This window comes from Bos indicus, chromosome 11 (genome assembly GCF_029378745.1).
Source record: "Bos indicus isolate NIAB-ARS_2022 breed Sahiwal x Tharparkar chromosome 11, NIAB-ARS_B.indTharparkar_mat_pri_1.0, whole genome shotgun sequence".
Lineage (NCBI taxonomy): Eukaryota > Metazoa > Chordata > Mammalia > Artiodactyla > Bovidae > Bos > Bos indicus.
Window position 1 is genome coordinate 86,297,818 of NC_091770.1, and position 25,540 is coordinate 86,323,357.

Here is a 25,540-nt window from a genome sequence, read left to right on the forward strand (position 1 = left end):
CAGTCTGTATTAAAAGCAAGTATAGAAACGGAAGGAAGAATGGTCATGAGGTCCTGTGATGCTCATTTTAAGGTGAGGATTCTGAGCTCCAGAAAGGTGAGGGAACCTAAGTCCCCGACTAGATTTAGTCCTGGTGTTATTGATCTGGGCTCTTGAACACTTTGCTCAACAGAAATCGATAAGAGGGCGGAGGAGACATTCACGCAAGGCTTTCCTGGGTCTTGGGTTGAGCCTGAGTGGTGGCTTAGGTGGTCTGTCCACCCCATTGGTATTGCTGTGGGCATGAATCAGGCATGGTACTCTGCTTTTGCTCGCAGCACCTCAGAAGTGACGGTTGAGTTTTGGCCTTGTTGTATCTAATTACTCATACTTTGCCCCAGCTGCCCAAGTATGCAATTATTTTTAGTCCCTTATCGTTTCTTTGTATTTTGTTGCTGGAGGAGACATTTGTCCTGGTAGAACTACTGAGGTAAAGAGTCCCAGGTCCCAGCCTGTCTCACTAGGACTAGATGTGCTTATTGCTCTTGAGATGTCATTGTCGCTGCCCTCTCAGGAGTGTGTGTGTGTGTGTGTGTGTGTGTGTGTGTGTGTTGTATTTGTCTGCTTGAGCAGCATTAACAAACTACCACACACTGGGGGTGGGGGGGGGGGAGTTAAACAACAAGAAATTATTTTTTCACACTTCTAGAGGCTGGAAGTCCAAGGTACCAGCAGGATTGGTTTCTGAGGATGCCTCTCTCCTTGGCTTGTAGACAACTGCCTTCTCTTTCCTCTGTATGCACATCCCTGGTGTCTCTTCTTATAAGGACACCAGTCCTATTGGCTTCAGGCTCCACCCTTAGGAACTCACTTAACCTGGATTACCTCTTTAAAGGTCTTATCTCCAAGTTTTATGACAGTGTGGGTTGGGGCTTCGACACGTGAGTTTTGAGAGAACACAATTCAGTCCATGATAGAAACATGTAGATGTTCATACACACTCTGTATATACCCACATACATTTTATTGATATGTATATGTTACATATACATATGTTACACAAGTCCAAGCTTACTCTGCTCACCGTGGGATAGGCCAATCAATCCGAGATCAAGTGTTGGGACGAGGAAGGGACTTTATTCGGGAGCCAGCTGACCAAGAAGATGGCAGGCTGCAGTGAAAGTCATGTTTGACTCTTTGTGACCCCGTGGACTATACAGTCCATGGAATTCTCCAGGCCAGAACACTGGAGTGGATAGCTGTTCCCTTCTCCAGGGGATCTTCCCAACCCAGGGATCGAACCCAGGTCTCCTGCATTGCAGGCGGATTCTTTACCAGCTGAGCCACAGGAAAGCCCAAGAATACTGGAGTGGGTAGTCTATCCCTTCTCCAGGGGATCTGGTAGCAAATTCAAATGAGTCCCGTGAGCCACCAAGACACGGTCCTGGGAGATGACAAACTTTGGAATTTTGTAACTTCTGGAACTTTGGAGGGTCCAGAAGTTCTCTGCCAAGAAGAGCGTGTCAATGAGGGCTCGACTGCAGACCACAGAATCTGTAGTAGTGGTAGCAGTGTTAGTCGTCCAGCTGTGTCCGACTCTTTGAGACCCTGTGGACTGGAGCCCCCCAGACTCCTCTGTCCATGGGATTCTCCAGGCAAGAATACAGAGTGGAGAGCCATTTCCCCCTCCAGGGGACGGAATCTGCCTCCTTCAGTTCAGTCGCTCAGTCATGTCCGACTCTTCGAGACCCCATGGACTGCAGCGTGCCAGGCCTCCCTGTCCATCACCAACTCCCAGAGTTTACTCAAACTCATCTCCATTGAGTCGATGATACCATCCAACCATCTCATCCTCTGTCATCCCGTTCTCCTCCCACCTTCAATCTTTCCCAGCATCAGGGTCTTTTCAAATGAGTCAGCTCTTTGCATCAGGTGGCCAAAGGATTGGAGCTTCAGCTTCAGCATCAGTCCTTCCAATGAATATTCAGGACTGATTTCCTTTAGGATGGACTGGTTGGATCTCCTTGCAGTCCAAGGGACTCTCAAGAGTCTTCTCCAACACCACAGTTCAAAAGCATCAGTTCTTCGGCGCTCTGCCTCCTTAGTGAGCTAATTAGTATTTCGAGGTGCTAAGCAGAGTGTGGAGTCAATGGGAGGGTAAGCAGGTATGAGGAAGCCCTCAGGAACAGCTTCCAGAATGTCATGGCCCTGGGAGGGGAGTGGCCGCGGCCACCTCCACTGCTGTCCTGGTGGAGACCTGGTCACTCCTGGTGACCAGGAGGGCCGCCCAGTCAGGGCACTGGGGACTGACCCCCACAGCAGCCGGCCCAGCTGACCCTGAAGGACCCGCCACTGCATCTCTGAGCTTCCAGAAGGGTCCTGGGTTTTGCCTTCTGCTCTCCACTGCCCTTGAGAAGCCTGACGGCCAGGGTGTCACATCCAGCCTCCTTCCTGCCTCTCTTGGCTCTCATGGTCAGGGTCTTAGCCTGCGACACAGTGACCACTGGGCAGTGCCACCAGGACCTCGAGGGCCTTGGACAAAAGACAGTTTCTGTTTGTTATTCCCTAGTGGGTGCTGGGGAGCGGTGGGAATCACGGAGGGCAAATCTAGTGGAAGCTATTTGTTGTCTGATGTGTTTAGGTATCAAAGCTGGAGGTTGAGGGCTGAGGTCCCCGATGTCTCAGGGGGACTTCCATCTGAAGTCCTGGCCAGGTCGGTCCTGGCTTCTCGTCTCCTTCCTGTGAGCTCTTGGGGCTCTGGTGCTCCGACCAGACTGCAGCGCTCCCAGGGCTGAGGAAGTGGCCGGAAAGCAGACAGGGGCAGCTGGAGAGGGCCCGGGACACGGGGTGTGGGCAAGAGAGGGTGAAGGGCTGGCCCTGGGGACTAAGCACAGGAAGTGTGGCGGAGACAGCGAGGAGTAGCCCGCCGTCACCTCACGATGCTGTCGTTAATCATCTCAGGGCCAAGAGCGCTCCCTGCTCTCCATAACCTCTCTCTCTCTGTTCTTCTGAAATCCTCTGCTGCTCTGAACACCCGGAACCGGCTGTACTTGGCCACGGACCGGCAGTTCTTCAGTTCTGGGCTGTCTCCTGTGAGCAGCTGAGCGCAGTGGAGGAAAGAGGGCATAAGGGTGCCTGGTCACGGGGCAGGGAGGAGAAGCTGGCTCTGGAGGAGAGAGAGGCGGTGGGGAGGGGCACGCGTGCTCACCCTGGATCCGGGATGCAGTCTCAGTTATGTTGAGGTATACTTTCAGATTTCACCTGCAAAGAGAATCTAGACAGTTGACTAAGTGTCCCCCATGGTTTCAATAAACCAGCTCATGCTCAGATCCCATGCTTTTGGTGCGAGCAGTTCCTGCTTTGGCACGTGCCACGGGGATAGCCCTGGCCTCCACCCTGGATAGACTGTTAGTCAGTGGACAGTTACATCATGTGGGAAGAGTAAAATAGGGAAGCAAAGAAATTCCTTTAAAAAAATCTTATTGAATGGAGGACAGCGTGGAGATTCCCTAAAAAACTGGAAATAGAACTGCCATATGACCCAGCAGTCCCACTGCTGAGCATACACACCTAGGAAACCAGAATTGAAAGAGACACGTGTACCCCAATGTTCATTGCAGCACTGTTTATAATAGCCAGGACATGGAAGCAACCTAGATGTTCATTGGCAGATGAACGGATGAGAACGCTGTGGTACATATACACAATGGAATGTTACTCAGCTATTAAAAAGAACACATTTGAATGAGTTCTAATGAGGTGGATGAAACTGGAGCCTATTATACAGAGTGAAGTAAGTCAGAAAGAAAAGCACCAATACAGTATATTAACGCATATATATGGAATTTAGACAGATGGTAACGATGACCCTATATGTGAGACAGCAAAAGAGACACAGATATAAAGAACAGACTTTTGGACTCTGTGGGAAAAGGCGAGGGTGGGATGATTTGAGAGACTAGCACTGAAACATGTATATTATCATATGTGAAATAGATCGACAGTCCAAGTTCAATGCATGAAACGGCACTGACAGCCGGTGCACTGGGACAACCAGAGGGATGGGATGGGGAGAGGTGGGAGGGGGGGTTCAGGATGGGGGACACATGGACACCCATGGCTGATTCGTGTCAGTGTATGGCAAAAACCACAATATTGTAAAGTAATTAGCCTCCAATTAAAATAAATGAATTAATTAAAAAATCTTATTGAAGTATCGTTGACTTACAATATTGTATTAGTTTCAGGGACCAGATGCCACGATCTTAGTTTTCTGAATGTTGAGCTTTAAGCCAACTTTTTCACTCTCCTCTTTCACTTTCATCAAGAGGCTTTTTAGTTCCTCTTCACTCGATGGGGAAACAGTGGAAACAGTGTCAGACTTTATTTTGGGGGCTCCAAAATCACTGCAGATGGTGATTGCAGCCATGAAATTAAAAGACGCTTACTCCTTGGAAGGAAAGTTATGACCAACCTAGATAGCATATTCAAAGGCAGAGACATTATTTTGCCAACAAAGGTCCGTCTAGTCAAGGCTATGGTTTTTCCAGTGGTCATGTATGGATGTGAGAGTTGGACTGTGAAGAAAGCTGAGCACCGAAGAATTGATGCTTTTGTACTGTGGTGTTGGAGAAGACTCTTGAGAGTCCCCTGGACTGCAAGGAGATCCAACCAGTCCATCCTAAAGGAGATCAGTCCTAGGTGTTCTTTGGAAGGTCTGATGCTAAAGCTGAAACTGCAATACTTTGGCCACCTTCTGTGAAGAGTTGACTCAGTGGAAAAGACTCTGATGCTGGGAGGGATTGGGGGCAGGAGGAGAAGGGGATGACAGAGGATGAGATGGCTGGATGGCATCACCGACTCGATGGACGTGAGTTTGGATGAACTCCAGGAGTTGATGATGGACAGGGAGGCCTGGTGTGCTGAGATTCATGGGGTCGCAAAGAGTCGGACACGACTGAGCAACTGACCTGATCTGATCTGATTAGTTTCAGGGGTATAGCAAAGTGATTCATATACAAATATATTTTGATTCTTTTCCATTAAAAATTATAAATTACTGAGTATAGTTCCCTGTGTTATACAGTAATTCTTTACTGTTTATCTATTCACATAAGATACTGTCTTTTTCTTAATCCCATACTCTTAATATATCTCTCCCTCCCATCCTTCCCCTCTGGGAACCATAGTTTTCTCCCCTATGTCTGTGAGTCTGTTTTTGTTTTGTAAATAAGTTCATTTATACTCTTTTTAAGATTCCACACATTAGTAATATCATCAAATATGTGTCTTTGTCTGTCTGACTTGCTTCATGTAGTGTGATCGTCTCCAGGTTCATCCATGTTGCTGCAGTTGGCATCGTTTCATTCTTCCTTATGGCTGAGGAATATCCCATTATATATATCTCTCTCTCACATCTCCTTTATCCACCCATCTGTCAATGGACATTTAGGTTGCTTCCCTGTCTTTGCTGTTGTAAACAGTGCTGCCTTGAACATGTACATGTATCTTTTCAAATTAGAGTTTTCATCTTTTCCAGATGTATGCCCAGAAGTAGGATATATTTTAGTTTTTTAAGGAAAGTCCATAATGTTCTCCATAGTGGCTGTACAAATTTACATTCCCACCAGCAATGTAAAAGGGTTCCATTTTCTCCACACCTTCTCTAGCATTTATTATTTGTGAAGTTTTTGATGATGGTCATTTGATCGGTGTGAAATGACTGTAGTTTTGATTTACATTTCTCCGATACTGTAATTAGCAATGTTGAGCACCTTTTCATGTCCTTTTTTGACCACCTGTGTGTCTTCTTTGAAGAAATGTCTATTTAGGCCTTTGGCCCATGTATTTTGATTGAGTGGTTTGGTTTTTTTTTTTTTTTGATGCTGAGTTGTATGAGCTATTTGCATGTTTTGGAAGTAGAGCCTTGTCAGTCGCATCATTTGCAAACATTTTCTCCCAATCAGTACGTTGTCTTTTTGTTTTGTTATGATTTCCTTCACTGTTCAAAAGCTTATAAAGTTTGATTAGGTCCCATTTGTTTATTTTGAAGTGAAGAGCTTTCCTGCAAGCATCAAAGGCTGATGATCCACAGCAGCAGTGACAGCGATAGATGTGTCTGGAATCTGCCGAGTGCCTGCTGTGTGCCCCGGTGCCTGACTTTCATTAAGTCGTTCCACTTATCCCTGGAAGCAAGGAGGCTGTTCCCATTTTGGGGTGGTCTTGGCTGGGAGTTCCTGCCCTGGCACGTGGCCCAGGCTCCTTCTTTTCCCTCCCTCTATCTTAGACTCTGTCATTTTGCCCCAGGACCAGCCATAGGAGAGCTGCTCCAACCTGGGGCCTAGCCCATCCCTGCTGTTCTGTGAGTGCTGGCTGCCTCAGGGACGTCTCTGAAACCTGGGATGTGTGAGACAGGACTTGGGTGTTTTGTCAGCCTCCACTGTCCTCCCAGCCTGGCCTTTACAGGCTGTATGATCTTGGGCCAGCCCTTGGTTTTCCTTGGTCTCAATTTCTTCATTTAAAATGGGGATCACCATACTCGAGGGCTTCCCAGTAGCTCAGTAGTAAAGAACCTACCTGCCAATGCAGGAGACGCAGGACACAAGTGTTCAATCCCTGTGTCGGGAAGATCCCTTGGAGAAGGAAACAGCAACCCACTCCAGTATTCTTGCCTGGAGAATCTCATAGACTGAGGAGCCTAGTGAGTTACAGTCCATGGGGTTGCGAAAGAATTGGACACAACTTAGCAACTGAAACAATATCAACAGTAACAACCATACCTGCCTCGTAAGGTTAATGAGAGGGACACAGTTGGCGCTCAAAATATGGTAGTTCCCTACCATGTGCAAACTAGCAAAATGTTTTGGGGATTTGTGGACACTGGCTTTGCTCCTGGAGCTGTGGAGGAGGGCGGCCCTGGGTGGAGTCAGGTGTGGATCCTGAAGGCCACACACGTCCCAGCTGGGACATCCCACGGGCATGATGGCTGATCTTAGGGGCTTCTCTGTGTCCTCAGGAGGGTGTGGGGGGTGTTCTTCCATGCACACCCACTGGGATATCTCTGCAGCCCATAATAGTATCCCCATCTGGAAGAAGTCTGCTCTTTCCTGTCCGCACAGTTACCCAGCCTGTCACATGAACCTGACCCCACTCCCCGGGCCACAGCTGAGTGGAGCCAGGCAGCTCCCTGACTGAAGCTGGCTGGAAATACCTTCCAGGAAACATTGGCATCAAGCACTGAGTGACTCCGTTTTCAGTCCATCTCATCAGTAGGCGAACCATCAGCTCAGGGCCATTCCTCTCATATGTGCATTTAGAAGGTCCCCAAGCCTGTAGAAAGCTTGCAAGAATAGTTCAGTGAACACTCACATGCTCTTAAGTTTATCAGTTGTTACCACTTTCATCCACCTTTGCTTTATCCATCACTCGCCTACAGACCACCCACATTTTTATTATTGTTAAACCATTTACAAGTTAGTTACAGACATGATGCTTCATAACTTTGTCAACAAAGGTCCATCTAGTCAAAGCTATGGTTTTTCCAGTTGTCATGTATGGATGTGAGAGTTGGACTATAAAGAAAGCTGAGTGCCAAAGAATTGATGCTTTGAACTGTGGTGTTGGAGAAGACCCTTGAGAGTCCCTTGGACTGCAAGGAGATCCAACTAGTCCATCCTAAAGGAAATCAACCCTGAATATTCATTGGAAGGACTGATGCTGAAGCTTAAACTCCAATACTTTGGCCACCTGATGTGAAGAACTGACCCATTTGAAAAGACCCTGTTGCTGGGAAAGATTGAAGGCAGGACGAGAAGGGGATGACAGAGGATGAGATGGTTGGATAGCATCAACGACTCAATGGACATGAGTTTGAGTAAACTCCGGGAGTTGGTGATGGACAGGGAGGCCTGGTGTGTTGTAGTACATGGTGTCACAAAGAATGGGTCACAACTGAGTGACTGAATTGAACCCATGATGCTTTACCCCTAAATAACATATATCTTGTAAGAACAAGGATGTTCATCTACATATCCAGGTATAATTATCACCTTGTGCAAATTTAAGCTGATATCTAATCTTTAGTCCATATTATCTGATATTTCGTCCATTATCTAATACTTAGTCTCAAGGTGTCCTTTAGAGCTGCTTTTGTTTGACTCGGGATCTGGTCACCCTGATCTGGGCCATGTCCTTAGACTTCCTTTGTCTTTTATGACCTTGATGTCTTGAAGGGAGCCTGGTGTTTCTCCAGTTCCCCTCAGGTTATACGAGGCAGGCGGGAGTGCTCCCTGGGTGAGCCTCCACCCCCATGGGTCCCATGATGTCAGCTCCATGTGGACCTGTGACCAAGAAACGGGCTGGTGTGTCCCCCTGCACTGCTGTGCCAACTCCGTAAAGGTCCCCTGGAAACTGGGAGATTCAGGGCTCACAGAAGGCTCAGAGCTCAGAGGAGCCCTGAGCTGGGGATGTCCTAGGAATATGGCCCCCCGCCTCCCCCGCCCAACTGAGCCCTGCAGAGGAGGACGCTGTGTGGTGTAGGACTGGGCCAGGGTGAAAAAAGTCCTTGGCTTAATTTCCAACTTGGGAGAAGATGGCAATAATACTTACAAAGGAGATGGTTTGGGTAGTGGGCCAGCACAGACTCTGTGCCCAATACACCTCACTTCTGTCGGTGACTGTGCTCCAGGGAAGTGGTGAGGTAGGGTAAGCCCGAGCCCCCGCCCCCTGCCCAGGGCAGACAGAGATGCTCCCCTAGGGTCCCGCCAGTCTTCAGGGGCTCAACCACCTGCATCTTATTTAACCTTGATTACTCTCATTTCCTGGGAGTTCTCAGAATGCCTCTTTCTTTGACATACTCTCTCTAATGGAAATAGCTTTTTTGTTTTTGTTTTCTGGGCATAAACGTAAACTGGAGCTTGCTAATAGTGAAAATGCAGATCGAGTCTTTAAGGAGCCACCAACAGCTGTCTTTGACCAGCCCAGTCCCGGTTGGGTACACTTGGCTGTCCTGTGATGCTACCTTGATGTGACCTTGACCCTGACTGTACTGACCTCTGACTTTTGTCCAGGCGCTTTACCTCACATTGGACAGGGAACCCAGTTTTGTCTCAGATTCTGAAAAAGATGGCTGCAGCCTCCAAGTGCAGAGGGCTGTGTCCTGTTGTGGGTGACCTTGTCTCATTCCAGAATCAGGCCTGGTTTGTTCCATTACACTCTGCAGGGGTCAAGGGTTGGCAGTGAAGTGGGTGTCCTGAGTAACCCCTGATAACACCGAAGACCTATTCTTGGTGGTGATGGAGGATCCTGCAGGTTGGGAAACAGTCCTCCTTTTCCAAGGACCCAAAGACTGTCCTTGAGCAGAAGAGGTCTAAATTTTGCTAAATACTGGGGACTCAAGTTTTGGAGGATTACGGAGGTCCAGACTTGTACAGTGAATGAGTGTAGTCTCAGGCCAATAGTCAGTCTCTGGAAGTAGGCAGCTGTGTGCTGTTGGGCAAGTGACTTAACCTCTCTGTGCTTCAGTTTTCTCCACCTTAGGGCATAATGATACTGAAGTTTGCTGAGAGGAGTAAAGGACTCCAAACACGTAAATGACAGTGACATTTAAGGTTAGCTGTGAAACTGAAAAAAGCCCATGAAAGTGTCAGAAAAAGTGGCCATTCTCTCCCCTGGTCCATTTTCCTCTCTCTTCAGGAGGCGGTGCCTGGGCTCCTGCAAAAGACACAGCAGAAAGCCCAGAGAGCTGGGCTTTGTCTCCAGAGTTTCGGGATTTTAGCCTCTCGTGAATATAACCTCCCTGCCTGCTAACTTTTGGGGGTTGTTATGAGAAGCAAAGTCTGCCCTGGTGGCTCCTGCAGTGCAGAAGACCTGGGTTCCATCCCTGGGTCGGGAAGATCCTCTGGAGGAGGGCATGGCAACCCACTCCAGTATTCTTGCCTGGAGAATCCTGTGGCCAGAGGAGCCTGGTGGTCTATAGTCCATAGGGTTGCACAGAGTCAGGACTGAAGCAACTTAGCACACACACAAGAGGAAGAAACGAAGGAATAAATTTAAATGCTTCCCACTGGAAATGTGGATGATGGCTATTTCTGTTTGTTTACTTCTGCTACACACACACACACACACACACACACACACACACACACACACACGTCCCTCACAAGCTCCTCCCACCTTTGCACCCCCTCTCGCCTCCTCCAAGGCCTCTCCCCTCCTCAGCCGTGGAGACAAGACCACCAGCTGTTTTGCTCCCGGTCCCTGGGCCGCGGCTTTGTCTCAAGGCTACATCTGCACCGCGAGGGAAAATCCAGCCCAAGCTACATGACCGAGAGGAAGAGCAGGACTAACCCACTGGCTTGTTTGCTTAAAATATACCTTTATTATTTTATATTTTTGGCTGCATTATGTGGCATGTGGGATCTTAGTTCCCCAAACAGGGATCAAACTCATGTCCCAGGGGATGGAAGCTTAGCGTCTTAACCACTGGGCCACCAGGGAAGTCCCTAAACCATTGTTTTTTAACCAAAAAGAGGAAAGAAGCCCTAACTGCAATTTTTGCCTGGGCATGAGTGGCCCAGACCGTCCTTCATAAAGTGGACACGGGCCATTGACACTGCTCTTGGGAGGCACAGGAGATCAGCACTCAGGGAGTGGCCCTTCCTTCCAGACCCTGGGCCAGCCTTGGCCACGTGAGCATCGCCTGGACCCCAGGCAATCCTGCTCCCCTTTCCGGCCCGAGCCCAGGCCAGGTGCCTCCCTGTCTGCCCCGCAGCACAGAGGATGGATCCTGGTCACGGGCTCCCTGGGGTGGCCGGCACCGTTTCAACTGGGATCCACTGTAGGCAGGCTCCCCTCACTCCAGCTTCACCCTGGCCGCCCTGCCCATGACATGGGTAACGAAAGAGATGGAGACGCCGACTGGAGAGCCAACCCTCGCGGCAGCTTCTGTCTGAGGACCCACGTCTTCCCGGGTGACAGTATTAGGACGGTGCTCGCCCTCCCTATAGAGGGGCATCTGCGGCAAATACACCCTCCCGCTGTGTTGCAGGCACTGCTGTAAACAATCACACAGGGTAATTCATTGAACCCTCCCAACAATCTGACAAAATCAACCATTTTATCCCTATATGTGGTAGCAGAAAACTGGCTCCCCAAAGATGTCCATGTCCTACACCCTGGGACCCTGCATGAAAAAGGGATTTTGTAGGTGTGATTAAATTAAGGACTGTGAGCTGGAGAGATTATCCCAGTCGTCCAGGGTGGGTAAGTGTAGTCACAGGGTCCTTAAAAGATAGGGGAGGGAGGTAGAGAGAGAGAGAGATTTGAAGATACCAGGAGATAAAACCAGTCAATCCTAAAGGAACTCAACCCTGGATATTCACTGGAAGGACCGATGCTGAAGCTCAAGCTCCAAAACTTTGGCCACGTTGGTTCGAAGAGCCAACTCATTGGAAAAGATCCTGATGCTGGGAAAGATTGAGGGCAGGAAGAGAAGGGGGTGACAGAGGATGAATGAGATGGTTGGCTGGCATCACTGACTCAAAGGACATGACTTTGAGCAAACTCCGGAAGGTGGTGAAGGACAGGGAAGCCTGGTGTGCCGCAATCTATGGGGTCACAAACAGTTGGACATGACGAGCAACCAAAAAACAACAACATTTCTGCCCTTGAGGGTGAAGGAGCCAAGGGCCAAGGAGTTTGAACAGCTTCCGGAAGCTGGAAGAGGTCAGGCATCAGATTCCTCCAGCCTCCAGAAAGGAATGTGGCCCTACCAACGCCTTCAGTTTAGTTAGTCCAGCAAGAGCTGCTTTGGATTTCTATCTTCAGGATTGCAAGATAACATGCATGTGTGGTTTTGAGACCCTCAGTTTGTGGTCACCTGTTACAGCAGCAATGGAAACACCACATCACAGGTGGGGAAATGGCCTGAAGGCTCCAGTGACCTGCCCAAGGCTGCAGGTGTGGTCAGCGCTCCTGACCATGTGCATGGCCCCCTCTCGTGGGCCGTGACCCCTAGGAAAGCCCCACCATCGCCGGTTACATGGCCTTGGGCAAGCCATCGAATCCTGTCCTTCTCAGGTGTGACGATGAGCCAGGAGCCCTCTTGACCTCGTGTGGGGCTCAGAGATACTAACCCCCAGCTTGTGTGGGATGCTGTCTGAGGCTCTGGCGATGGCTCCCAAGCAGTGTCCGCCCGGCCCTCCTCTTAGATGGGCTGCAGCTCCTCTTCCAGCTTCTTCTTCCGGGCTCCTTCCACGAAGAAGAAGTCAAGGCCGATGAGGGTTTTCCCCAGAGGCGTGTCCACCCGGCTGCCCACGGCCCGGTTCGTGGAATTGGGGACAGTGTCAGAGAAGCGAGGCACATGGTCTGGCAGCTTCACGGGCTCCTTCTTGTTGCCCTGAGGACAGGGGGACAGTGAGGGTCGTCTGCTGGGGGAAAGACAACTGGAGAGGACTGAGCAAGGAGGAGAAGGGGGAGGGGCAGGTGACCTCTGCAGGAAGCATCCTCTGGGGGCCTGACCCCAGACCCTGCTCTGGATCAAAACTCAACTCTCCAGCCCAGACAGACGCCCTCTTCATCCTTCTCACCCCTAGGGCTGCCTACCCAGCGGCTTCCCTTCCCAGACCTCTTCACTGGGTTGCTTGACCTGCAATGGCCGAGGGAGGTACCACATTTAACTCTTTCTCCATTGTCCTGGCTGAAGAAGCTGCCCTATTCGTGGTGGGAGTACCATGGGTTGGTTTTATTTCTTTGGTCAATTTTTACTTTAAGTCTAACACACACATTACATTTATATTTAAAGTCACTCAGTCGTGTCTCTTTGCAATCCCATGGACTATACAGTCCATGGACTTCTCCAGGCTAGAATACTGGAGGGGGTAAGCCTTTCCCTTCTCCAGGGGATCTTTCCAACCCAGGGATCGAACCCAGGTCTCCTGCATTGCAAGCGGATTCTTTACCACCTGAGCCACAAGGGAAGCCCAAGAATACCAGAGTGGGTAGCCTATCCCTTCCCTAGTGGATCTTCCCGACCAAGGAATTGAACCGGGGTCTCCTGCATTGCCAGTGGATTCTTTACCAACTGAGCTACCAGGGAAGCCAAAAATCTGACGCTTCCTGCCGCTTAAGAGAGAGAGAAAAAATGTCTGACTTTGCAGCCTGTTTCCTCCATTTGGAGACCCCTAGCCCTCCTGCCTGTTACCTTCTCATTCCCCCCTTTTCTTTTAGGAGAATTATGTTGCCTCACCAATTTAGGGATGACACCCCTTATCAGCTTGGAAGCAGTTACGGAATGAAAACGAAGCCCCTTTCCCTGGGCAACACACACACAAGTACCCAAGTCCCAGCTCAACCCAGCCCCCCAACTCCCCCTGCCCCCCAACAGGAAACAGAACCCCATCTGCCTCAGACGCCTACATTTAACCCTCAGTCACTGTCTCCACCTCCAAGGGGACCTGGTCTCGACCTCTTAACACCAGGAGCTGGCTTGCCTGGTTCTGAACTTTACCGTAAAGGGATCCTGTCTCTGCCCTCCGGCCCCTTTCTCTCACTACGTGATGAGAGATTCCCCCGTGTTCCTGTGTGTGGCTGCGGCTCCTTTGTTCTCCATGTTACACGGTATTCCGCAGTGTGGTTGTATGAATACTCCACAGGTCACTTATCTATTCTGCTATGGGGGCATTTGGGCTTGTTTCCAGTTTGAGGGGTCTTAGGAGGGGTGCTGCCCTGAACATGCTACCTGGTGCCTTCTGTAAACTGATGGATGCGTTGAGTAAACGTCTGGATTATGACTAATCTGATAAGCCTTCCCTGTCCTTGTTTATGGTTAACTTTGTGCTGCTCTGTGTCAAATCGAAGTGACAGGACCAGTTTTTAAGAAACAGGATCCCAGCTCTCACCTGGGAAAGTCTGTGTGGAGGTGGCCCCACGGTGTGGGGTTTCTGGGCAGGGCACAGGTCTCAGGGGTCAGGTTGCTGATACACAGCCCTGGGCAGGAAGAGACTCTGCAGCCTGGGAGCCCGAATCAGGGGCTCCAGGTTGGAATTCAGATCCTGTGAGCTAAATCTTCCATCTAAGGACCAAAAGCAGCCCCACAAGTCTAGTCTTACAGTTGTCAAACCATCCCTAAAACCCACAGGGGCCGCTGTGTCAGTGTGGCCACCACCTTGGTTGGCTGGTTACACTGTTCAGTTTCCAGTTTGGTTCTCTGACCATGCTTCTATCAGCCAGATCATTCTTCATTTGCTCATTGCTCTAACATGAACTGAGCACGAAATAGTTATTGGGTGCTGGGGGGTAAAGAATAGCTGGGGGTGTGTGTTCAGCAATGAAGCCATCTTTGTCCTTTCTCTGAGGGAGCCCATGGCCAGGTAAGATTGCTCATTGCACGATGTACCCAAGGAATGGGTGAGATGTGCTGGGGAGTGAAGAATATGGTGATCTGGCCATGCTTGCCAGGAAGGGGCCTCTTGGGTGGGGCCTTGAAGGATGAATAGGAGGCCATTAGTCTAATGAAGTGGGAAGGGCATAAAAGAGAGTGTGGAGTGAGCAAGGAAGGGGAGGAGGCAGGGCTGGATCATGGGAAGTGTAAACCAAAACCGTCTTGGAAAATGCAGATTTATGGAAGGATTTTAAACCAGGGAGAGAGAGAGAGTTTTGCAGTTTAGAAAAGTCACTCTGGTAGCCACATGGAGGATGGATTCGAGCTGGTGATATTAGATGCAGGGAATTTGTTTACAAATGTGTTCACTCAGACTCATCCTCTCTGTGGGGCCAACCTCACCTCACTCTATCTTGCTGACACCGTCGGACCGAGAGAAACATGTCAGCAGCTGGTACCGACCAGTTCCAGTGAGTTCATCTCACTGCAGTCAAGGAACACTGGGGAAAATCTATTTCTAAATGCTCTAAGAAGTATTTTCTTTCCCATCAAATCCAGGGTTTCTGGAAACAAGGTTGCATTTTATTCATCTCTGTACATTCCAGCATCTAGCACCCAGCAGGTCCTCAGTAAACATGAGGTGCATGAATAAACACTCCAAGTGCAAGCATTTCAGATGGGAGCATGGTTTGTCTTACCATGGGGTCATAGTCTTTCAGGAAACTCCAGTTCTGAGCCCTGGAAAGGAAAACACGATGACAGTGTGATCCTCCGACGTTTTCACCATCATTTTAACAGGGTCACTCAGATGGTAAAGAATCTGCCTGCAACACAGGAGGCCCGGGTTCAATCCCTGGGTCAGGAAGATCCCCTGGAGGAGGAAATGGCAACCCACTCCAGGATTCTTGCCTGGAGAATCCCACGGACGGAGGGGCCTGACGGGCTACAGTCCCTGGGGTCTCAGAGTCGGACATGACTACATGACTAACACTTTCACTCCATTTCAAGGGAATAAGTTGCTGCCACAAATGCGTGTATTACATCATGGAGGAACTACAATCATTAAGTGGAACAAACTCCAAGGATCAACATTTCAACAGAGAGGAAAGTCTGATTGCAGAGGGTGTGGCAGGTGGATCAGGAAACCGGAAGCCATCTCATCCCATGCCTCCGCCAGGGTGGGGTCAGGTGTGGCGGGGGACAGGTGGGGGTGGGGGTTGGTCTGCTGGGCTTTTGTGAAGAAAAGCCAGCTTTCATTTCCACAAAGCTTGGTAACCTTCCAGGGCATCCGGCAGAGGAAGGTGGGTGGTGGTGTGGGGAAGTGATACTGAGAAGAACGGCGTTATCTGTGCTGGCAGTTTCATTTTTAATCTATTTTTAAAAAGTCAAATAATTCTCCAAGACTTAAAAGAAAAAAAGGTTTCTCTGCCCCAATCCACATAGACCACAAACACCATGACCTAGAGTCACAGCACCAGGGGCACCCTGTCTTTGCAAATGTCCCCTGTACCCTAACACACACACACTCCATCTCTCCGACTCCAGTCCATCCGTGAGCAATTCTAATTCTACCACCAAAATCTCGCTTGAATTCTCCCCCCGGTCCCCAGCTCAGGCCACCATGGACTCGCCCGGCTGTCGCCAGTTTCTTAAATGTCACTTGGCCCTGTCCCCGCTGCCCCTCCCCCACCACTTCGATGTGTTCCAGACACAGCAGCCAGACTGGTCACTTAGACTGTAAACTAGCTCCAGTCAGCCTCTTGCTTAAGACCCTCCAGGGTGTCCCATGACATTCGAAAAAAAGTTATTGGGACTTGGGTTACTGCCCGGCTGCCTCCTCCTACTCCCCACCCTGAGGCTCTTGTCCCCTTCCTGACCACCCCAGCCACACGCATGGTCTTTATGTTGTTGCTTTTTTTAATACACCAAACTCTTCCATGGCCCTTCTCATACTCGGGTCCCAGCCTGAGTGCCACCTCCCCAGCCAGGCCTCCATGAGCCCCTAGAAAAGCAAGACGCCATTCTGCTCCATTGGTTCCCTCCTGACACCAGCTGCATGTTGCTCTTGCCTGTGTCTCTGTTGCTTTTTGGCTGCCTTGTCCTGAGAGTGAGGACTCCATGGGGACAGGCCTGGGCCTGTCTTGTCCCCTGTGGCGGCCTGGCATGGCGGCGGCTCTTCTGGGACTTCTGGACTGAATGATGCCTGAAGGGATGCCCTTTGCCGGGTCAGAGGGCCGGCGCCCCTCCCCAGGCTGCTGCCACGGCTTCCTGACCTCCCCAGCTCCCACCCTCGCAGTTCATCCTTTGAGCTCCAGCTGGAAGGATTATTGCAAAGGGATGCCAGGCTTCCAGGATGGACACGGTGGGGTCTCACCTTCTGCCTACGTGGCCCTACTCTGTGGGCCCATGCTGGGCTCCCTCACCTCCCCCGGTCCAGGCTCTCGTTCCTTGGCCCAAGCACTTTTCTATCAGTGCCCTTAACCTGGCTTACTCCCTCTCACCCCCAGGTCTCCCTTTCTCCAGAAGCTTCCTAGACCCTGAGCTAGGCTGGGGGGCCCTGGGGAGGGGACAGGGCAGGACACTCACCAGCGCTGCTGGCTCCTCCTCTCGGCCTCCAGCAGTTCCCTCCACAGCTGGTCCCGCTGCACACCATCAGCCCCCAGGGCTGACCATTTGGCCTTCGGGGCCTGGGGGCCACCCGTGGGACCCCTGCCCACCACAGGGCCTCCTGGGGCAGTGGACGGGACTGAGGCTGGAGGCCTGGTTGAAGGCAGTCGGTACTCAGCTGATGTAGTTCTCTGGAGCCCAGGAGTGGGGCGGCTTCCCATGGGTGCAAGTGTGTAAGAGTGTGTGTGTGTGAGAGAGAGAGAGAGACTCCTGCCTGAGCTCAGAGAGCTTTCCCGCATTCACACCAGGAGAGCTGTGCAGGGGTTCTGCTCTATGGCCCCCCGGATCCTGAGCTCAGAGTGGCCAATGGGGACCAGGCCCTCCAGGCTGCAGAGAGCGTTGGAGCCCAGTCGTGTCTGAGCTTCTGTCTGTGTTGACTGTTGCCCTGGGAACGGGCAGCTTCCTAGTGTGCTAAGGAGGGGGAGGGCCCTGTGTGTGTGTGTGTGACATCTGACCCCAGGCTTGGGTGGAGAGACTTCCTGGTCTGAGTCAAGCCAGCTTAGCTGCCCTCAGTCCTGCCCCCCTGCCCCGCTGGCTGGAGATTTCAGTAGAGCCTGGGGGAGAGGGGCAGTAAGAAGAGAGGTGAGTGGGAATCTGCCCCAGGTGGGTGCCATGGGGCTCACAGGAGAAGGTGGATGGGCGGTGCTTTGTGAATGAGAGTGTGGCGCTTTGCATACATGCCAGGCAAGGGAAGATCCGTGATGCTGCACAATTAACACCTGCTCTTCTGCAGAGAACTGGAGGGTTTGCAAAGTGTTGCCCTCGATCTTGCTTGACTCCCCCAGTCATGCAAAGCAGGCATCTCCAAGCCCACTCTACAGGTGAGGAAATGGAGGCCCTTGCCAGCACAATAAGTGGCTGCCCAGGGCCACTCAGGTATCAGTTGTAGCCGGGCCTTGAGTTCAGATCCTCGGAAGGAAACAGTGAGAGCCCCCAGGGTGGGCTTCTGAACCTTTGGCCCTGTTTCTGCTCTGACCCACTCAGCCCAGTTCCCTTGTGGCCCCAGGCCCCTCCTGCTCTGCTCAGCTGGCATCCTCAGATATCTTCCCCTTTGGTTTGTGTCCCCGGTCCATTGCACTTTCTGGGCTCTGGACTCCTTCTTACCCCTGTGTGTGTTGGCAAAGTCATGGATCTGTGGGATGACCCGCTGGGCATGGTGCTCCTGCCTCTGCAAGGCTGAGAAGCAGACACACTGGTGGATGGCTACACACATACACGAACACACACGCACACACACGCAAAGTCCTGCTGTGTGGATGGTGCCCAAGGCACCCCAGGGTGTTGGCACAGGTGTAGCCAACACACCAGCTGTTTGCCCACCCTGGGTGCATCTTTTGGATTCTGTTTTCATGAAGGAGGCCCCAAGGACTTGGGTCTTATGCGTGCAAAGCATTTCCAGACCGAAAAATTGGGGCAAATGCAAAAGCTTGCCAGGTGGCTCAGTGGGTAAAGAACCTGCCTGCCAGTGCAGGAGTTGAAGAGACTCAGGTTCTATCCTTGGCTTGGGAAGACCCCTGGAGGAGGAAATGGCAACCCACTCCAGTATTCTTGCCTGGAGAATCCCATGAATGGAGGAGCCCGGTGGGCTACGGTCCCTGGGGTTGCAAAGACTTGGACACACGACTGAGCTACTGACTGACTGAGTGCAAAAGCTTGGACACAGGAGAGAACAGCGGTATTTGAGCTCTGTCATTGGGGCTGCAGGGAGGGGCCCAAGCCACGGGCTGTCTGGAGCTCTGTGGGGAGCTTGTGCACAAGGGAGCGTTCCTGCCCTTGAGCCACAGGGCAGAGAAGACCAGGGAGGGGCGCGCAGGTGAGGGGATGTGGCTGTGGTCCAGGTAAGAGTAGGTGGTGAAGCCCCCGCTGGCCTTGGCTGAGGGCTGGAGGGAGGTGATGGGGTGAGAGCTGCCAGACTGCCGAGAGCTGCCGGCACTTGTCTAAGGAAGGGGCTGAGCGAGTGTGACCTGCTGGGACATCTGTCTAAAAGCAGGGGCTGCGGGGCTGGGCCTCTGTCTCTCCAGAGCCAGGATGAGAATGGCTGGCCATCGGTAACTGGGAAGCCTCAGGGCTCAGAAGCAGGCTTCCCTGGTTGTCGCTCTCTCTTAGGTGTTTGTGGCTACAAGCAGAGCCAGGACAGGTCCCTGCAGTGCCCGAGAAGGGGCGGCTCTGACCTCCTTCAGCCTCTGGAAGGGGTCTCATCAGTGTATTCACAGAGCCCAGTGCCTGCTGCTGCAACACCACTCACAAGGCCGACTGCAGCCAGTGGCACAGAGTAGCCTGGAACACCCATGCACTCTGCTCAGATACCCTGGCCCAGGTTTCCCGGTCACCTGCTCCAGAGATAAAGGACAGGACCAAAAAGGCCAGCCAGGGCAATCCTGGATGGCCGAGCATCCAATGTATGTAGAAGCTGAATGTTTCCATGTGGATTGGTTTTTAAAAATTAAAATGTATTTAGAAACTATTTTCTAAATCAGTCCTAAAGGAAATCAATCCTGAATATTCATTGGAAGGACTGATGCTGAAGCTGAAACTCCAATACTTTGGGCACCTGATGCGGAGAGCTGACTCATTAGAAAAGACCCTGATGCTGGGAAAGATTAAAGGTGGGAGAAGGGGACGACAGAGGATGAGATGGTTGGATGGCATCACTGTCTCAATGGACATGAGTTTGAGTAAACTCCAGGAGTTGGTAATGGACAGGGAAGTCTGGCATGCTGCGGTCCATGGAGTCGCAAAAAGTCAGACATGACTGAGCGACTGAACTGACTGACTGACTGAGAAACTATTTCAGACTGATAGATGGTAGAGAGATGAGTATATATGTGACAAGCATACACAATAGGGTTTTTCTTATAAAATCTAGGGGATGGTTAGATGGGTATTCACTGTACCATTCTTTTGACTTTTCTGTGTCAAATGGACATTTCCAATATAAGATACTGGTGGGAAAAAAAGACTGCACCTGCCAGTCTAGCTTGAACACATTTCTTTCCACAATAGCTGATCTGGAAAAAGTGTCCAGATTCACTCTGGGTAGGTCTCACTGACCCCACCCCCATCCCTCCAACCCCAGGGAATCAGGAGGTTGCCCTTTACACACCTCACATCCCATAATATAACTTTCTGTATAACTTTCTAATAAAGGGGGGAAATCCATGGATTTGGGAGGTTGCTGGAGTTGTGTTTCTCTTCCCGAAATCCAGAGTTCCAGACACCAGCAAAGGCCAGCCTTATGAGCAGGCCTTTTGAGGACAGTGGTCTCAGGGCACCTGTGTTAACTCTTCTCTGCTTGTGTCACGTGGCTGACTGATAGCTGACTGCCCCGCTTTCCCCAGGAACATCCTTGATGTGCAATGCGTGTGTGTGTGTGTGTGCGTGTGAGTGTGTGGGCACATGCTCAGTTGTGTCAGACTCTTTGCGACCCCGTGGACTATGGCCCGCCAGGCTCTTCTGTCCATGGGATTCTCCAGGCAAGAATCTTGGAGTGGGTTGCCATTTCCTCCTCCAGGGGATCTTCCCGACCCAGGTTTCAAACATGCGTCTCTTGCATCTCCTCCATTGGCAGGCAGGTTCTTTATCAGCTGAGCTGCTATGGAAGCCCAGAGGTCTTGATAATTTCCAGGAATTAGGTACACTACATTTTCAACACCAATCTCGGCTCTGAGAGATCATTTAAATATTCCCTGATAATTACATTAAAAATAACATTTGTATAGCACTTCAGGATTGAGATTGTGCTCACCTGCACTTCTGCCTGAAGCATCAGGACTGCCTCATGAAGTGGGCCTGGATATTTCTGGATTTGAGTGCAGAGCCTGGGGGCTCAGGAGAGTGACCGCCCTCACCGCTCACACAGGCAGGAAATGCAGTGTCAGGACTGCCGCCTCTCCTGACTGCCTCCATGGTCTCTTCTTAAATTGTTATTTGCAGAGAAAAAGCAACCCTCATAAGCAGTTTTACTTTGTGCAAAATATAAACTCACTGGTTGATATTCTGGAGACTCAGGCTTCCCTGGTGGCTCAGCTGGTAAAGATTCTGCCTGCAATGCAGGAGATTGCGGTTCAATTCCTAGGTTGGAAAGATCTGCTGGAGAAGGGATAGGCTACCCACTCCAGCATTCTTGGGCTTCTCTGGTGGCTCAGCTGGTAAAAAATACGCCTGCAATGCAGGAGACCTGCGTTCGATCCCTGGGTCGGGAAGACCCCTGGAGAAAGGATAGGCTACCCACTCCAGTATTCTTGGGCTTCCCTGGCAGCTCAGTGGGTAAAGAATCCACCTACAATGCAGGAGACATGAATTTTATCCTTGAGTTGGGAATATCTGCTGGAGAAGGGAACGGCTACCCCCTCCAGGATTCTGGCCTGGAGAATTCCATGGACTGTGTAGTCCATGGGGTCGCAAAGAGTCGGATAGGACTGAGCGACTTTCACTCACTGGATTCCTGGGAATTAGGAGTGCTGGAAAAATACGCTGGGCCATTTATTTTCTTTATTTTGTGACTTCTCACTAATGTCAGGTGAGTGGAGAAAAGGGTAAGTTAAACTGGAAATGGTTGCAATATTGAACCAGGACAGCAGGGGGCAGCCTGTAGCTTTGCATCCTCTGTGGAGCCCTGAACCACCAGTTACCTCTCCTACAGTCATGCCAGCACCCCCTCAAGGAAGCTGGGCATCTTTAAGATTGGAGGCACTTTGAGAATGAGTGTGACGTCCAGAGAAAGTGTCCATGAAGGAACCCTGCACAGCGGGCTTCCGGGAAGACGTGCTGGACACACAGCCCTCGGTGAAGAGAGTCTCCCGGCAGCGGTGATGCTGTAACAATAGGTGAGGCCCCGGCCCAGTCGATGGGAAAGGCCAGGAGGCCTCCCGCTCTGCAGATGTGCAGAGGTGAGAGCGGTGGGGTGGACAGGGGCAGCTATTTTCCAGTGGGCCTGGAGGGTTGTCAGTATTTTAACAATCGCCCTGTGCTTGCTGTTGTTTAGTCGCTCAGCCGTCTCCTACTCTTTGGCTTCCCAGTGGACTGTATAGCTTGCCAGGCTTCTCTGTCCATGGAGTTCTCCAGGCAAGAATACCGGAGTGGGTAGACGTTTCCTTTTCCATGGGCTCTTCCCGACCCAGGGACTGAACCCGCGTCTCCTGCATTGCAGGCTTGTTCTTTACCACTGAGCCAGCCTGGTGCTTTCCAGCCCAAATGCTGTGGTGTCAGTGGCTCACAAGATTGTTCTTCCCCTGCCCCCTGCAAGAAAAGGGGACAGGTCACGCGATGACAGTGGACCAGGCCGCCTTGCCTTTGACCTTCTGAGCCCCCATCTGAGTCCTCATGATTTACCCCCATTCCCCTCTCCCCCACTGACTCATGCTAGTTGGTGTCCCCGGGAGCCCAGAGGTCAGCCCTCACGCCTGCTCCAGGCTTGCCCCTAGCTCCAGGTGGTCTCTGACCCCGGGAACGAGGGGACTAGGATGGGGTGCCTCCTGCATTTTATTGGGCCTCAAATTCAGTCGGTGACCTAACCTGCAGAAAGGTGGTAAAATATGGTAATTACGAGCAAGCCCTTAGGGGTCAGACCCAGAGGCCAGCACAAGCTCCTGCCCTCACCAGCGCTCAGAACCCTGAGAGCAGCTGTGTTGGTGTAGACCCTAGTTTGCAGATACCTGTCAGACAAGCTTCTCTATGGGACAGACCCTGTCTCAATCCCCTTTCTGCTACTTATGGTTTTCCTCTGTCAATCTCAGTCTTATCCCTTGGCTGCTGCTGCTGCTAAGTCGCTTCAGTCATATCTGACCCTGTGCAACCCCATAGACGGCAGCCCACCAGGCTCCCCAATCCCTGGGATTCTCTAGGCAAGAATATTGGAGTGGGTTGCCATTTCCTTTTCCAATGCATGAAAGTGAAAAGTCAAAGTGAAGTCGTTCAATCGTGTCCGACTCTTAGCGACCCCATGGACTGCAGCCCACCAGGCTCCTCCGTTCATGGGATTTTCCAGGCAAGAGTATTGGAGTGGGGTGCCACTGATGGTAATAAAGCAGTCATCCCAGAGGGTTATGGCAACATGAAATGTCTCAAATTATGTATAAATCTTTTAGCAAACAGTCTGGCAACTGTTAAGAGTGATGCTGGCTAATTTTATCGTGATGATGTAGCAGCTTACCACATAGGGTAACCCCAAGAGCATTCTTGAAGCCCCAGTGCTGGGTTTACGGGGCTTGCTGCAGCTGGGAATCCAAGGCCAGCTTGGAAAGGAGCCTCGTGATTGGCCTTCTGCTGGGCGATTCTAGGGAGAGTGTTAGTCATTTTGCAGCTGCAAGATGGCCTTGCCCGGGTTTCTTTGTTTTTCTGTACTGTTGGTGTCATCCACGTCCTGTTGGAAACCTTGTTTACCTCAATTTGCCTGCCAGCAGGGCTAATTTGCACTTTCTCAGTGATTATACAGATCTTTGTTATCAAAGCCTTGGGTCTTGTTGAACGCAGCACATACGAGGTCATTCTTCCCCATAGAAACTGGAGCAAAACCTCTCCATAGCCTTATGACTGCAGCTGGGCTTTTCCTGGGCTCCAGGTGGCCCCACCTGACATCTCCAGCTTCTTGCTCCCTGGGACTTTCTCTGTGGTTGGTTCACACTTGACATTCAGGTCTCAGCTCAAATCCCATCCTTTCCATGACTTCCCACTAAAGAACTCCCAACAGCTCTCTGCCAGTCTGTCTCATCTCTGTTTTCTTCTTAGCATTGTTACCCCAAATTATTTTGTCCTTGTCTGTTTCCTTCGCTAGAGACAAACCATAGATGCACCATAAATGCATCTGCAGCTAGAATGATGCCTGGCATATAGTAAGTAAGTAAGGTTGCTCAGTTGTGCCCGACTCTTTGTAACCCCGTGGACTGTAGCCCACCACGCTCCTCTGTCCATGGGATTCTCCAGGCAAGAATACTGGTGTGGGTTGCTATTTCTTTCTCCAGGGGAACTTCCCAACCCAGGGATTGAACCCAGGTTTCCTGCATTGCAGGCAGACACTTTAACCTCTGAGCCACCAGGGAAGACCCATATAGTAGGGACTCAGTAAACTGCTGTAGAAGGAAGGAGGGGATGAAGGAGAAATATCCCAATGTATGATGCTTCTCTGTTTGGTCCATAGAATTCTAAGGAACTGGAAGAGGAGTTTCACATCTTGGGTTCTGCATCCTGCTCAAGCCCGTGGTCGCTTTTGCAGCATCCTTGCTGTGCCTCGGTTTCACCTTATCCACTGCAGAGAGCTCTCTGTTATGACATGCCTGGTGCTCTCCCGTAAGAAATGCCTTTCTGCGAGAGGGTCTGAGCTTCTCCATTCTGCCCCTAGAACTGCTGAGAACAAGATACAGGATGGCCTTCTAGGTAACTGAGGATGTCTGTCAGACCTCCAGTGAGTTGATTTTTTTCCAGTCTCTTCAAACATTCCTCCCAAGATGTGGTTTCTAAGTGCTTCAACTTCATCTCTATCAGGGACCCTGAAAAATCTGAAGGGTGTCTGTCCTTCAGAGGTACAATAACAAGGAGAATACCTACCATCCAAAGCATTTTGTGAGCATTAAGTGGCATAACACACGTAAAGGATTTAAGTACAACCCAAGCACTCAGTTAAGGTTGATCTTACAAAAGACTGGGATTTATCTTGGAACTCCTATACACCTTGGGTTGAGGGCATGCTGCTCCAGAGAGAATTTGCAGTTATTTCTGCCAAGCACACAGGGAACCGTCAACCCTAGGTCACTCATAGATAATTTCTTGATTTTGGTTTGCAGACCAAATAGTGTCAGTTCAAACTCCATACCCAACGAGGGCAGGTATGTGATTATGGCTTCTCATGGAGGACTCTCTTTCGCTTCTTAGGGAGTAGGAGTGGGAATTGAAAGGTTTCCTTGACATCTTGCTCTGTTAATTTTTCCGTGTTCCATCTTCTTGTCCCTGAGAGTACAGCCTCCAAGGATCCTGCATTTCTAAGGCGTCTTATTTCCAAGTCCCTTCCTGGTACAGGCCCACGGTTTTGTTCTGGTTTCCGAACAGCGTGGACACCAAGCCTCCTTGTTCCCAAGCTTGGCAAATGTTCCCGGGGAGGGGGGGGGGTGGGGAGGGGGGGGCAGGAGTTTGAGTTCTCAGTTTCCTCTTTGCTTTTGGCTCCTGGTTCTTCTTTGACTTGATCGAAGGCACCACTATGCATTAAGAGGATATTTATCATATATTACCCAGGATTTGTAGGTGTTTTGTGGCAACAGAATTTTCAGATTATGGAGATTTCCATGTTGCTGGAGACAAAAATATCCAGATAGATGTTATGACTCACTCAAACCCATGCAGCCTGAACGGAGCCAGACCTGCCCCCTCGCTGCCCGCTGCAGACATGCAGCTGGCCTGCCAGTACAAGCCTGTTTCCTGCTGGGCCTTCAGAAATACCACATCAGGCTCACAGACCCACCAGCGCCTTCATGGGTCTGTAGGCACGAGGGCAACTTGAACTGGCAAGTGTGGTTGGTGGCATCA

At 50.8% G+C, this 25,540-nt stretch overlaps 1 protein-coding gene across 1 annotated transcript; it reads right to left on the reverse strand.

Annotated features, from left to right (window-relative positions):
• Window positions 1-10,137: 10,137 nt before the first annotated feature.
• CIMIP5 (ciliary microtubule inner protein 5) lies at window positions 10,138-17,414 on the reverse strand. Its single transcript, XM_019970705.2, has 3 exons — window positions 16,946-17,414; window positions 15,058-15,097; window positions 10,138-12,376 (listed from the first exon to the last, which is right to left on the reverse strand). The coding sequence occupies exons 1-3, from the start codon at window positions 17,263-17,265 to the stop codon at window positions 12,185-12,187; spliced, it is 552 nt and encodes a 183-aa protein (XP_019826264.2). The 5' UTR covers window positions 17,266-17,414; the 3' UTR covers window positions 10,138-12,184.
• Window positions 17,415-25,540: the final 8,126 nt, after the last annotated feature.